The sequence below is a fragment of the Coregonus clupeaformis genome, chromosome 5 (genome assembly GCF_020615455.1).
Source record: "Coregonus clupeaformis isolate EN_2021a chromosome 5, ASM2061545v1, whole genome shotgun sequence".
Taxonomy (NCBI): domain Eukaryota; kingdom Metazoa; phylum Chordata; class Actinopteri; order Salmoniformes; family Salmonidae; genus Coregonus; species Coregonus clupeaformis.
Genome location: NC_059196.1, coordinates 85,001 through 98,246, shown reverse-complemented (window position 1 = coordinate 98,246; position 13,246 = coordinate 85,001). Strand labels below are relative to the sequence as shown.

General features: G+C 46.1%; 1 protein-coding gene across 9 annotated transcripts in view; it reads left to right on the top strand.

Moving 5' to 3' along the window:
• Window positions 1–13,246, top strand: part of LOC121557935 (RNA-binding protein Musashi homolog 2-like) — a 260,272-nt gene that overhangs the window by 210,734 nt on the left and 36,292 nt on the right. For all 9 annotated transcript variants that reach the window (XM_041871414.2, XM_041871432.2, XM_041871424.2 and 6 more), the window contains exon 10: window positions 3,132–3,206. In XM_041871414.2, the coding sequence (XP_041727348.2) occupies window positions 3,132–3,206 (75 nt within the window). The remainder of the gene's footprint in view (window positions 1–3,131; window positions 3,207–13,246) is intronic.

Genomic DNA, 13,246 nt, shown 5'->3' with positions numbered 1-13,246 from the left:
ACCTGTTTAAATGTCAGAGGAAAAGCCCATGTCATGTATATTTAGCATCAGCCTCTGGCATTTACTTTTTAAGAGGAAACGTAAACAGTGCCTGGGTACCAGTGGCAGTCGGTGCCGTTTAAGATGAGCATTATCTTATTTCTATTACAGCATATTGGATGATTGTCATTCATATTCCATTCACCCAGTACAGTGTAACATCGATAGGTTTAGGCTACTACATGACACTCAAATCTTCCCTATACCGATCATGAGGTTGCTACAACCTAGCCTATGAATTAAAGTTTACAACGTAGGTGCACACAGGTCGAGATACCATTTTTTGGTGACAGACAGTGACACATGGACAGACAATGACACATTCAATACCACCTTGCACACTCTTGCCTGCATCTAGCTGATATAGGGTGTAATCATTAGTCCAACAGTTGCAAAAAATAGTTTCTTTTGGACAAATTCAGGTATGTTTATCCCTGTTTCATTCCGTTTGCTTCCGTTTAAGAAACGTTTTTCAACAGAATCGGCAGAATGAATACACCCCTGATCACACGTAAACACAGTTCACCTTCTCGCATCTATGCGCTCTCCTCCTCTCACCTTTTCCCTTTGCTTGTGGACTTCAATGTACAACACATCAGCTGTATGTGACCAGGCGAAAAAACCTTTCCAAGCCAAACCATATCATAACCGCTACACACAGCCTACATCGTTGTCACCATATTAGCTAAATTAACGTCATAGTCAACATAGGTAATAGAACTAACTCATTAGTAAACCTGCTACAATAATGCAATAACATTACAGTGTACAGTCAGTAAGCATTTTACACCGGCGGGCCCCGGTGGCAATAAATTAGTAAAACCAAAAGCGTACCTTGACTTCCAGTGTTGTGTTGGATAGTCATAGGCAGCTAGCTAACATAGCATCCCTCAGTTTGAGCAGGGTGTTTCAGTAGGCTAAACTAGCTAGCTGCATTTGCTAGCTAATTAAGTGAAAGTGAAAATGACTAAATATATCTCTCTCTCTCTTTCTTGCTTCTCATTCATTTTTGAAGAAATGTATTTGTTCAAAACTGTTAAACTATTGTCTTTCTCTTTGAGTCATCTACTCAACACATTTAATGCACTGCAGTGCTAGCTAGCTGTAGCTTATGCTTTCAGTACTAGATTCATTCTCTGATCCTTTGATTGGGTGGACAACATGTCAGTTCATGCTGCAAGAGCTCTGATAGGTTGAAGGACGTCCTCTGGAAGTTGTCATAATTACTGTGTAAGTCTATGGAAAGGGGTGATAACCATGAGCCTCCTAGGTTTTGTATTGAAGTCAAAGTACCCAGAGGAGGACGGAAGCTAGCTGTCCTCTGGCTACACCATGGTGCTACCCTACAGAGTGCTGTTGAGGCTACTGTAGACCTTCATTGCAAAATAGTGTGTTTTAATCAATTATTTGGTGACATGAATATATTTAGTATAGTTTTATCTAAAAAGGATAACTTTTTAAATGTTTCACTTTTTATTTTTATGAAATTCACTGAGGAGGATGGTCCTTCCCTTCCTCCTCTGAGGAGCCTCCACTGCTAGGTACTGACGTAGTACTGACGCTAGTGTAGAGGCCACGGTCAGTAAACATAGCATAGCATTCCACAGGTAAAAGAGCAACTGCTCATTTGGCCCTGGTCACAGTTAAACAACACATCACATGTAAGAATTTAGTTGCAGTTGCTAGTAAAAAAAAAAAGCTTCATAGCCTTCTTGAAATATACACACACAAAAAAGAAATGGAACACATTCAGTATATAAAGATATAGATGTTGTCAGTAAAGCTCACTGTGATCAGTAAGTGCCAATTTAGGGTCCAATATCTCTCTGGGCCAGTGAGAAGGAAACCAGGTCTGGGATGGAGGAAATGAGGTCACTCAGCTTGAGCTGTATGAACGATATTTTCATTATAAATGTAATCGAGTCCAATGTGTGTCAGAACCTAGTAGTAACCACTACATTGCATTTATCTCTAAGACTCTCTCTATTGCCATTTCTCTCTCTCTCTCTCTCTCTCTCTCTCTCTCTCTCTCTCTCTCTCTCTCTCTCTCTCTCTCTCTCTCTCTCACTATTTCTATCTGTCTCTCTCTCACACAAACACATACAAACGCACACACGCACAAAATGTGCAAGTAAACTGCTGTTGTTGTTTGTGAGCAGCAATAGGGCACTGTAGCAGGATTTAAACAACAGCTCATCTGCCTTCAAGTGTCCAATGAGACCCAGTTGGACTGTGACAGCTCCTGCCTCCAATCTGGCAACCGTACAGAGCAGCATGTGTGTTGGGTCCCATCCCACTTTATTTTCCTCTTATCTTCCACCGTGACCAGGATGTGCTCCAACGGATCCAGCATGGCAAACACTCACTCACTCATTCACACACACACACCCTTGAAACAGTCACGGCTCTATCGGAAGCTATGAAATAAGAGACTGGGGGAGCTAAAGGAGCACTTCTGCCTCAGCAAAGATGGCACAATTTAACAGATTGCAAGTATATTCCCAAATAGCAGACTCAGTTTCTTTTTCGCCACTTTTGGAGTTACTTTTTACAATCACTCGATCAAATTTCCCCTCGCCTGTTCCGTCTGTGGTATCTCTGCAGGTATTACCGCCCGCCCTGCGCACCGCGGTAGCCTCACACCTCAGAAAGACCCTGCGTCTCTCTAATCCATAATGTCCTTGCACAAATCTCATCCACTCATTGTCTTGCAGCACCGTGTCGTTCATGATCGATTAGCCGGGGCTCTAAAAGAAAGGTTATCCATCAATGACAGTGTAGAGGGGACAAAAAACCTGGACAGATCCAGACACCCTGTTGCCATGTAACCCTGGGAGCCAGCGAGGGGACGAGGGGACGTCTGGGAGGAGGAGGCTGGAGAGCATGACAGGCTGAGACTGGGACACTTCTGATGCTCATCAACTGAGCCTCATGACTCATCTGCTATCTAGTGCCAGCAGCAGGGTTGCGTGTGTGTGTGGTGTATGGTGTTTGTGTGTGTGGGGTGTTTGTGTGTGTTGTGTGTGTCTAAAGTGATGGGAGGCTAAGATGGTTTAACACAACTCCTGATTGTCCGCTCTCTCTCCCCCTAGGTTACCCAAACATTGTAGCAACGTACGGCCGTGGATACACTGGTTTTGCCCCGAGCTACAGCTACCAATTCCCTGGTAAGTTCCATCTTGTTAGGCACTGTGTGCTTCTCTGCCTGCCTGCTGGGGTGGGGTAATGGACCCCCCTGTTGGCTCACAAACACAAACACACACAGACCCCACTCCCTGCATGACGAGATGCTCCACGATTATCTAGCCTGCAGGGAATTCAAATACACATATACAGGAGGGGAACTAGCAGTGTTTCAATGTGGAGTTGTTTTTCTTATGGATGGTCAATTTAGTAATTGAAACCTATTTTTCAAATAGGAGTCAGGTAATGTTTGTTTAGATACTGTGATGAGGTGTGAATGAAGGAGTCAGGCGCAGGAGGTAAAACACTGAAGTCCAGTTCAGTGTTTTATTCCGTTTACATAAATAAGTTTATTCCGTTTACATAAATAAAACGCACCCAGCGTCAAAACGAAACTATCACAAGGGAAATATTCCACCTTGGCAATAACAAATGGAAGAGTAGCTCAACCGAGCTACTTGCTCTCACAATGAAACAATCACTCACAAAGACAAGGAGAACAGAGGGAACACTTATACACATACTAATTAAGGGAATGAGCACCAGGTGTGTGTGATTGACAAGACAAGACAAGTGGAGTGATGAGAATGGGATCGGCAGTAGCTAGTAAGCCGGTGACGACGAATGCCGAAACCTGCCCGAACAAGGAGGGGAGGCAGCCTCGGCGGAAGTCGTGACAGTACCCCCCTTGACGCGCGGCTCTAGCAGTGCGCCGACCCCGGCCTCAGGGATAGCCAGGAGGACGCGGAGCAGGGTGAGTCGGATGGCGACGGTGGAAATCCCTCAACAGGGAGGACAGACCGTACCCCTCCCACTCCACGAGATACTGAAGGCCCCCCACCCGACGCCTCGAATCCAGTATGGAAGGACCGAGTACGCCGGGGCCCCCTCGATGTCCAGAGGAGGTGGAGGAACCTCCCGCACCTCAGACTCCTGGAGCGGAACAGCTACCACCGGCCTGAGGAGAGACACATGAAACGAGGGGTTAATACGGTAATCAGGGGGGAGTAACAACCTGTATGTAACCTCGTTTATCCTCAGGACTTTAAACAGCCCCACAAACCGTGGGCTCAGCTTCCGGCAGGGCAGGCGGAGGGGTAGATTCTGGGTCGAGAGCCAGACCCGATCCCCCGGTACGAAAACCGGGGCCTCCCTGCGTTGGCGGTCAGCCTTCGCCTTCTGACGATGCACGGCGCGTTGGAGGTGAACGTGGGCAGTGTCCCAAGTCTCCTCTGTGCGCCGAAATCAGTCATCCACCGCAGGAGCCTCGTTCTGGCTCTGGTGCCACGGTGCCAGGACCGGTTAGTAACCCAAAACACATTGGAAGGGTGTTAGGTTAGTGTAGGAGTGGTGGAGAAAGTTCTGAGCGTATTCTGCCCATGGCAGGAACACCGACCACTCCCCCGGCCGGTCCTGACAGTAGGTCCGCAGGAACCTAACCACATCTTGATTCAACCTTTCCACCTGCCCATTACTCTCGGGGTGAAATCCAGAGGTCAGGCTGACTGAGACCCCCAGACATTCCATGAACGCCTTCCAGACTCTAGATGTGTACTGGGGACCTCGGTCGGACACTATATCCTCTGTTACCCCGTAGTGCCGGAAGACGTGAGTAAACAGAGCCTCCGCAGTTTGTAGGGGAGACCGGGCAGAGGAAGGAGGCGGCAGGACTTCGAAAAGCGATCCACAATGACCAGGATAGTGGTGTTACCTTGGGAGAGGGGAAGATCAGTAAGAAAATCAATACTAAGGTGAGACCATGGTCGTTGTGGAACTGGTAAAGGTTGTAGCTTAACCTCTGGGAGGTGCCTAGGTGCCTTACTCTGGGCGCACACTGAGCAGGAGGAAACATACACCCTCACGTCCTTAGCCAAGGTAGGCCACCAGTACTTCTCGTCAGGCAGCGCATTGTACGACCGATACCTGGATGACCAGAGGAGGGTGACGTGTGTGCCCAGTAGATCAGACGATCACGGATAACGCAGGCACGTACTGCAGCCCAGCTGGACACTGCGGTGGAGATGGATCTGTGCGTAATGCCTGCGCTATATCCGCATCCATCGCCCATACTACCGGCGCCACAATGCATGAGGCCGGGAGTATGGGGGTGTTGTCTCTGGGCCTCTCCTCTGTGTCATACAGCCGAGACAATGCGTCTGCCTTCACGTTCTTCGTACCCGGAATGTATGAGAGTGTGAAATCAAACCGGGTGAAGAAGAGGGCCCACCTGGCCTGGCGAGGATTCAGCCTCCTCGCTGCCCGAATGTACTCCAGGTTACGGTGGTCTGTCCGGTCGAGGTAAGGGTGTTTCGCCCCTTCGAGCCAATGCCTCCACACCGTCAAAGCTCGGACAACAGCCAGTAGCTCCCGATCACCAACGCCGTAGTTCTGCTCCGCCGAGCTGAGCTTCTTCGAAAAAAAGGCACAGGGGCGGAGCTTGGGTGGCGTGCCTGAGCGTTGGGATAAGACAGCGCCTATCCCTACCTCGGACGCATCCTCCTCAACTACGAATGGTAGTGATGGATCGAGGTACCGGGGCGGAGGCGGAAGTCGTGACAGATACAGTATGATGCACCAGTGTACTCTACTAATGATGACAATGTAGGTGATCTGCTGGGATCTTTGGTGATTTAACTTCAATTGCAGAATATTGCCGAAACAGATGAATAAATTAATGGAGGGAATTAATAATGAATGGTGTAAATTGTTTTCCCCACCCCCAAAAAGTATTTCAAAAAATAAATCATTATAATTTCAACAAAAACATTTTATTTTACTCAAACCATGTGTTTGACACCCCTGGATTAAAACATACAGTGGGGAAAAAAAAGTATTTAGTCAGCCACCAATTGTGCAAGTTCTCCCACTTAAAAAGATGAGAGAGGCCTGTAATTGTCATCATAGGTACACGTCAACTATGACAGACAAAATGAGAAAAAAAATTCCAGAAAATCACATTGTAGGATTTTTTATGAATTTATTTGCAAATTATGGTGGAAAATAAGTATTTGGTCAATAACAAAAGTTTCTCAATACTTTGTTATATACCCTTTGTTGGAAATGACACAGGTCAAACGTTTTCTGTAAGTCTTCACAAGGTTTTCACACACTGTTGCTGGTATTTGGCCCATTCCTCCATGCAGATCTCCTCTAGAGCAGTGATGTTTTGGGGCTGTCGCTGGGCAACACGGACTTTCAACTCCCTCCAAAGATTTTCTATGGGGTTGAGATCTGGAGACTGGCTAGGCCACTCCAGGACCTTGAAATGCTTCTTACGAAGCCACTCCTTCGTTGCCCGGGCGGTGTGTTTGGGATCATTGTCATGCTGAAAGACCCAGCCACGTTTCATCTTCAAAGCCCTTGTTGATGGAAGAAGGTTTTCACTCAAAATCTCACGATACATGGCCCCATTCATTCTTTCCTTTACACGGATCAGTCGTCCTGGTCCCTTTGCAGAAAAACAGCCCCAAAGCATGATGTTTCCACCTCCATGCTTCACAGTAGGTATGGTGTTCTTTGGATGCAACTCAGCATTCTTTGTCCTCCAAACACGACGAGTTGAGTTTTTACCAAAAAGTTCTATTTTGGTTTCATCTGACCATATGACATTCTCCCAATCCTCTTCTGGATCATCCAAATGCACTCTAGCAAACTTCAGACGGGCCTGGACATGTACTGGCTTAAGCAGGGGGACACGTCTGGCACTGCAGGATTTGAGTCCCTGGCGGCGTAGTGACTAAATACTTTTTTCCCCCACTGTATCGTTCCTTCAGGCGTTTCTCTACTATGTACACACCGGAACCTTCATGTCATACTGTATGCCTTTAATTTGAGTCTTCATTACATGAATCAGAGGATGAAATGCCAGGTTAGCTCTCTCTAATCCATACAGACCATACACATGACTCCCATGGTGATGCCCTAGAACATGCTTCCTCCCCTCCCTCCCTCCCTCCCTCCCTCCCTCCCTCCACTCCCTACTCTCCCTCCCTCTTCTCCCTCCCCCTCCCCTCCCTCCCCTCCCTCCTCCCCATCCACTCCCTACTCTCCCTCCTCCTCCCCTTGGCCAGCCACAGCCCCAGCCCCAGCCCTGCTTCCAATGTTGGCACTAGTTAAAAGGTAGGGAGGAGGTCTGATTGCTCTGAGGTTAACTTTGCTGCCTTCCTTTAATCCGCTGGCTCTGTCTGTAAAAATGATCTTGCCACAGCACCAGGCAAAATGTGGCCCTTTTTTGTCCCTGTGATTTTCAGATACTGTAGTGCCAAACGACCTTGGTATCGGACATGTAAGGTGAAAATCATTTTTCCCCTCCTTGTTGTGTCGGGGGATTTAGCATAAGCTCACTCTGCTTGGGAGGTTAAAAATTGACTGTTGAAAAGGAGAGGAGAAGCGTTGCCCGCAATCCTCACAGGAGACAGCTACAGAGGAGGTCAAATGGAGGTGTGTGTGCGTGCGCGTGCGTGCGAGGTGATTTTACCATGGTTTATTTTTCATCTCACACCTCTCCTGATTCAAAAAATTTTTTATAGAATGTTTCCTGCATTATGGCTATTGTAAAGTGTGTGTGCACATTGCTACAATAAGGATAATGAGACAACAGTGTTTACAATTCGTGCTGCGTGCCTTTTTGTATTTTCTTAATTTTTTCCCGCTACATTCCCCCTTTGACTGTCACAGCCAGTTCTAAGAAAACAGCCATTTTAGTGGGATTGCATGATGTGGCAATAACATTTCTATTTCAATTCTTTACTGGTTCAAATGGGCCTGGTGTGAGACTGTTCCCGAAACAAGAAACACTTGAAGTGAATATCACGGCGTCTCTGTCTGTATGCTCTCTCTCCTCTCACCTTCACAGCAGCCAATCGTCTCGTTGTTTTTGTCACACCCCATTTCTGGCGTCTGACGTGCCTGCCGCTGATGAGAGCTGAAGGATGCGGGGGCGGTGAATTCCAAGGTCACAGCCTCTTAGAGCACTTCCTGTGCCATGGCTGTGTAATAAAGCTGCCTCATCCCTCGCTCCTCTCCTCCATTTACCTGGCTCTCCTTTAAGGGGGAAGGGAATTTATGCTTGACTTTTGATTAGAGCCTAATCAGTTATGCAAAGGGGGACCATCAAGAGGTTTGCCCCCATCAACCTCAAACACACACACATGCAACGCCCACATACAGTGGGGAGAACAATTATTTGATACACTGCCGATTTTGCAGGTTTTCCTACTTACAAAGCATGTATAGGTCTGTAGTTTTTATCATAGGTACAATTCAACTGTGAGAGACGGAATCTAAAACAAAAATCCAGAAAATCACATTGTATGATTTTTAAGTAATTAATTTGCATTTTATTGCATGACATAAGTATTTGATACATCAGAAAAGCAGAACTTAATATTTGGTACAGAAACCTTTGTTTGCAATTACAGAGATCATACGTTTCCTGTAGGTCTTGACCAGGTTTGCACACACTGCAGCAGGGATTTTGACCCACTCCTCCATACAGACCTTCTCCAGATCCTTCAGGTTTCGGGGCTGTCGCTGGGCAATACGGACTTTCAGCTCCCTCCAAAGATTTTCTATTGGGTTCAGGTCTGGAGACTGGCTAGGCCACTCCAGGACCTTGAGATGCTTCTTACGGAGCCACTCCTTAGTTGCCCTGGCTGTGTGTTTCAGGTCGTTGTCATGCTGGAAGACCCAGCCACGACCCATCTTCAATGCTCTTACTGAGGGAAGGAGGTTGTTGGCCAAGATCTCGCGATACATGGCCCCATCCATCCTCCCCTCAATACGGTGCAGTCGTCCTGTCCCCTTTGCAGAAAAGCATCCCCAAAGAATGATGTTTCCACCTCCATGCTTCACGGTTGGGATGGTGTTCTTGGGGTTGTAATCATCTTTCTTCTTCCTCCAAACACGGAGAGTGGAGTTTAGACCAAAAAGCTCAATTTTTGTCTCATCAGACCACATGACCTTCTCCCATTCCTCCTCTGGATCATCCAGATGGTCATTGGCAAACTTCAGACGGGCCTGAACATGCGATGGCTTGAGCAGGGGGACCTTGCGTGCGCTGTAGGATTTTAATCCATGACGGCGTAGTGTGTTACTAATGGTTTTCTTTGAGACTGTGGTCCCAGCTCTCTTCAGGTCATTGACCAGGTCCTGCCGTGTAGTTCTGGGCTGATCCCTCACCTTCCTCATGATCACTGATGCCCCACGAGGTGAGATCTTGCATGGAGCCCCAGACCGAGGGTGATTGACCGTCATCTTGAACTTCTTCCATTTTGTAATAATTGCGCCAACAGTTGTTGCCTTCTTACCAAGCTGCTTGCCTATTGTCCTGTAGCCCATCCCAGCCTTGTGCAGGTCTACAATTTTATCCCTGATGTCCTTACACAGCTCTCTGGTCTTGGCCATTGTGGAGAGGTTGGAGTCTGTTTGATTGAGTGTGTGGACAGGTGTCTTTTATACAGGTAACGAGTTCAAACAGGTGCAGTTAATACAGGTAATGAGTGGAGAACAGGAGGGCTTCTTAAAGAAAAACTAACAGGTCTGTGAGAGCCGGAATTCTTACTGGTTGGTATGTGATCAAATACTTATGTCATGCAATAAAATGCAAATGAATTACTTAAAAATCATACAATGTGATTTTCTGGATTTTTGTTTTAGATTCCGTCTCTCACAGTTGAAGTGTACCTATGATAAAAATTACAGACCTCTATATGCTTTGTAAATAGGAAAACCTGCAAAATCGGCAGTGTATCAAATACTTGTTCTCCCCACTGTATACACACACACCTGGGGCCCCACCACCTGAATTCGGACAGCTACAGGCTGGGGCTAAGGGAGATAGAAACCAAACAAACGAAAAATAAAACACCTTTGTTGCCCCTCTGTTTCTCTTTGCTTTCTGGCCTGGCCATGGCCATCGAGAGAGTGAAATACCTGCAGAGTTCTGTTTAACTACCAGAACCATGCTGGGCTCGCAGGTCTGTCTGTCTGTCTGTTTTCCCCAAATCACTAGGATGGATAGAGATGGAGAGAGAGATGGAGGGAGATGAAGAGAGAGAGAGAGAAGGGATGGGAAAAAAGAAACTCACATTCAAGGTCAACAAATGCGGCATCAGCAAAGAGACCTGCTCCGACTCAGTCATCAGTTAGACAGCCAAGATCATGGATCGTAAAAAACTGAAAGGGTGCCTATAAACTTAGAAAGAGCACATTCTACATTGTCACCTCACTCAAAATGTCCTCTTTTTTGGGCGGCTAAAACCATAATTTGTTCAAACAGTAAAGTGCATTATCCTCATGATTCCTGTAATGAAAGTGTCTGCCTGCCGCTGTGCCTGTGGCCTCGCTGGGGCCTGCTGTTATGATGAGCGAGCCACTCCTCTCCCCCCATGGGTTTGAGAGAAAAATGCGTTCTGATCGTATAACATTTAAAACTGCAATTGGAAAGTAATAAAGGAAAATATATATTTTTTTAAAGGATATGTATGTATATATATATATATATATATATATACAGTGGGGAAAAAAAGTATTTAGTCAGCCACCAATTGTGCAAGTTCTCCCACTTAAAAAGATGAGAGAGGCCTGTAATTTTCATCACAGGTACACGTCAACTATGACAGACAAATTGAGCATTTTTTTCTCTCCAGAAAATCACATTGTAGGATTTTTAATGAATTTATTTGCAAATTATGGTGGAAAATAAGTATTTGGTCACCTACAAACAAGCAAGATTTCTGGCTCTCACAGACCTGTAACTTCTTCTTTAAGAGGCTCCTCTGTCCTCCACTCGTTACCTGTATTAATGGCACCTGTTTGAACTTGTTATCAATATAAAAGACACCTGTCCACAACCTCAAACAGTCACACTCCAAACTCCACTATGGCCAAGACCAAAGAGCTGTCAAAGGACACCAGAAACAAAATTGTAGACCTGCACCAGGCTGGGAAGACTGAATCTGCAATAGGTAAGCAGCTTGGTTTGAAGAAATCAACTGTGGGAGCAATTATTAGGAAATGGAAGACATACAAGACCACTGATAATCTCCCTCGATCTGGGGCTCCACGCAAGATCTCACCCCGTGGGGGTCAAAATGATCACAAGAACGGTGAGCAAAAATCCCAGAACCACACGGGGGGACCTAGTGAATGACCTGCAGAGAGCTGGGACCAAAGTAACAAAGCCTACCATCAGTAACACACTACGCCACCAGGGACTCAAATCCTGCAGTGCCAGACGTGTCCCCCTGCTTAAGCCAGTACATGTCCAGGCCCGTCTGAAGTTTGCTAGAGTGCATTTGGATGATCCAGAATAGGATTGGGAGAATGTCATATGGTCAGATGAAACCAAAATATAACTTTTTGGTAAAAACTCAACTTGTCGTGTTTGGAGGACAAAGAATGCTGAGTTGCATCCAAAGAACACCATACCTACTGTGAAGCATGGGGGTGGAAACATCATGCTTTGGGGCTGTTTTTCTGCAAAGGGACCAGGACGACTGATCCGTGTAAAGGAAAGAATGAATGGGGCCATGTATCGTGAGATTTTGAGTGAAAACCTCCTTCCATCAGCAAGGGCATTGAAGATGAAACGTGGCTGGGTCTTTCAGCATGACAATGATCCCAAACACACCGCCCGGGCAATGAAGGAGTGGCTTCGTAAGAAGCATTTCAAGGTCCTGGAGGTCTCCAGATCTCAACCCCATAGAAAATCTTTGGAGGGAGTTGAAAGTCTGTGTTGCCCAGCGACAGCCCCAAAACATCACTGCTCTAGAGGAGATCTGCATGGAGGAATGGGCCAAAATACCAGCAACAGTGTGTGAAAACCTTGTGAAGACTTACAGAAAACGTTTGACCTGTGTCATTGCCAACAAAGGGTATATAACAAAGTATTGAGAAACTTTTGTTATTGACCAAATACTTATTTTCCACCATAATTTGCAAATAAATTCATAAAAAATCCTACAATGTGATTTTCTGGATTTTTTTTCTCATTTTGTCTGTCATAGTTGACGTGTACCTATGATGAAAATTACAGGCCTCTCTCATCTTTTTAAGTGGGAGAACTTGCACAATTGGTGGCTGACTAAATACTTTTTTCCCCCACTGTTTTAAGAGCATGTGACAAATCATGTGACACTTAGATTGCACACATGTGCAGTGGGGAGAACAAGTATTTGATACACTGCCGATTTAGCAGGTTTTCCTACTTACAAAGCATGTAGAGGTCTGTAATTTTTTATCATAGGTACACTTCAACTGTGAGAGACAGAATCTAAAACAAAAATCCAGAAAATCGCATTGTATGATTTTTAAGTAATTAATTTGCATTTTATTGCATGACATAAGTATTTGATCACCTACCAACCAGTAAGAATTCCGGCTCTCACAGACCTGTTAGTTTTTCTTTAAGAAGCCCTCCTGTTCTCCACTCATTACCTGGATTAACTGCACCTGTTTGAACTCGTTACCTGTATAAAAGACACCTGTCCACACACTCAATCAAACGGACTCCAACCTCTCCACAATGGCCAAGACCAGAGAGCTGTGTAAGGACATCAGGGATAAAATTGTAGACCTGCACAAGGCTGGGATGGGCTACAGGACAATAGGCAAGCAGCTTGGTGAGAAGGCAACAACTGTTGGCGCAATTATTAGAAAATGGAAGAAGTTCAAGATGACGGTCAATCACCCTCGGTCTGGGGCATCAATGATCATGAGGAAGGAGAGGGATCAGCCCAGAACTACACGGCAGGACCTGGTCAATGACCTGAAGAGAGCTGGGACCACAGTCTCAAAGAAAACCATTAGTAACACACTACGCCGTCATGCATTAAAATCCTGCAGTGCACGCAAGGTCCCCCTGCTCAAGCCAGCGCATGTCCAGGCCCGTCTGAAGTTTGCCAATGACCATCTGGATGATCCAGAGGAGGAATGGGAGAAGGTCATGTGGTCTGATGAGACAAAAATATAGCTTTTTGGTCTAAACTCCACTCGCCGTGTTTGCAGGAAGAAGAAGGATGAG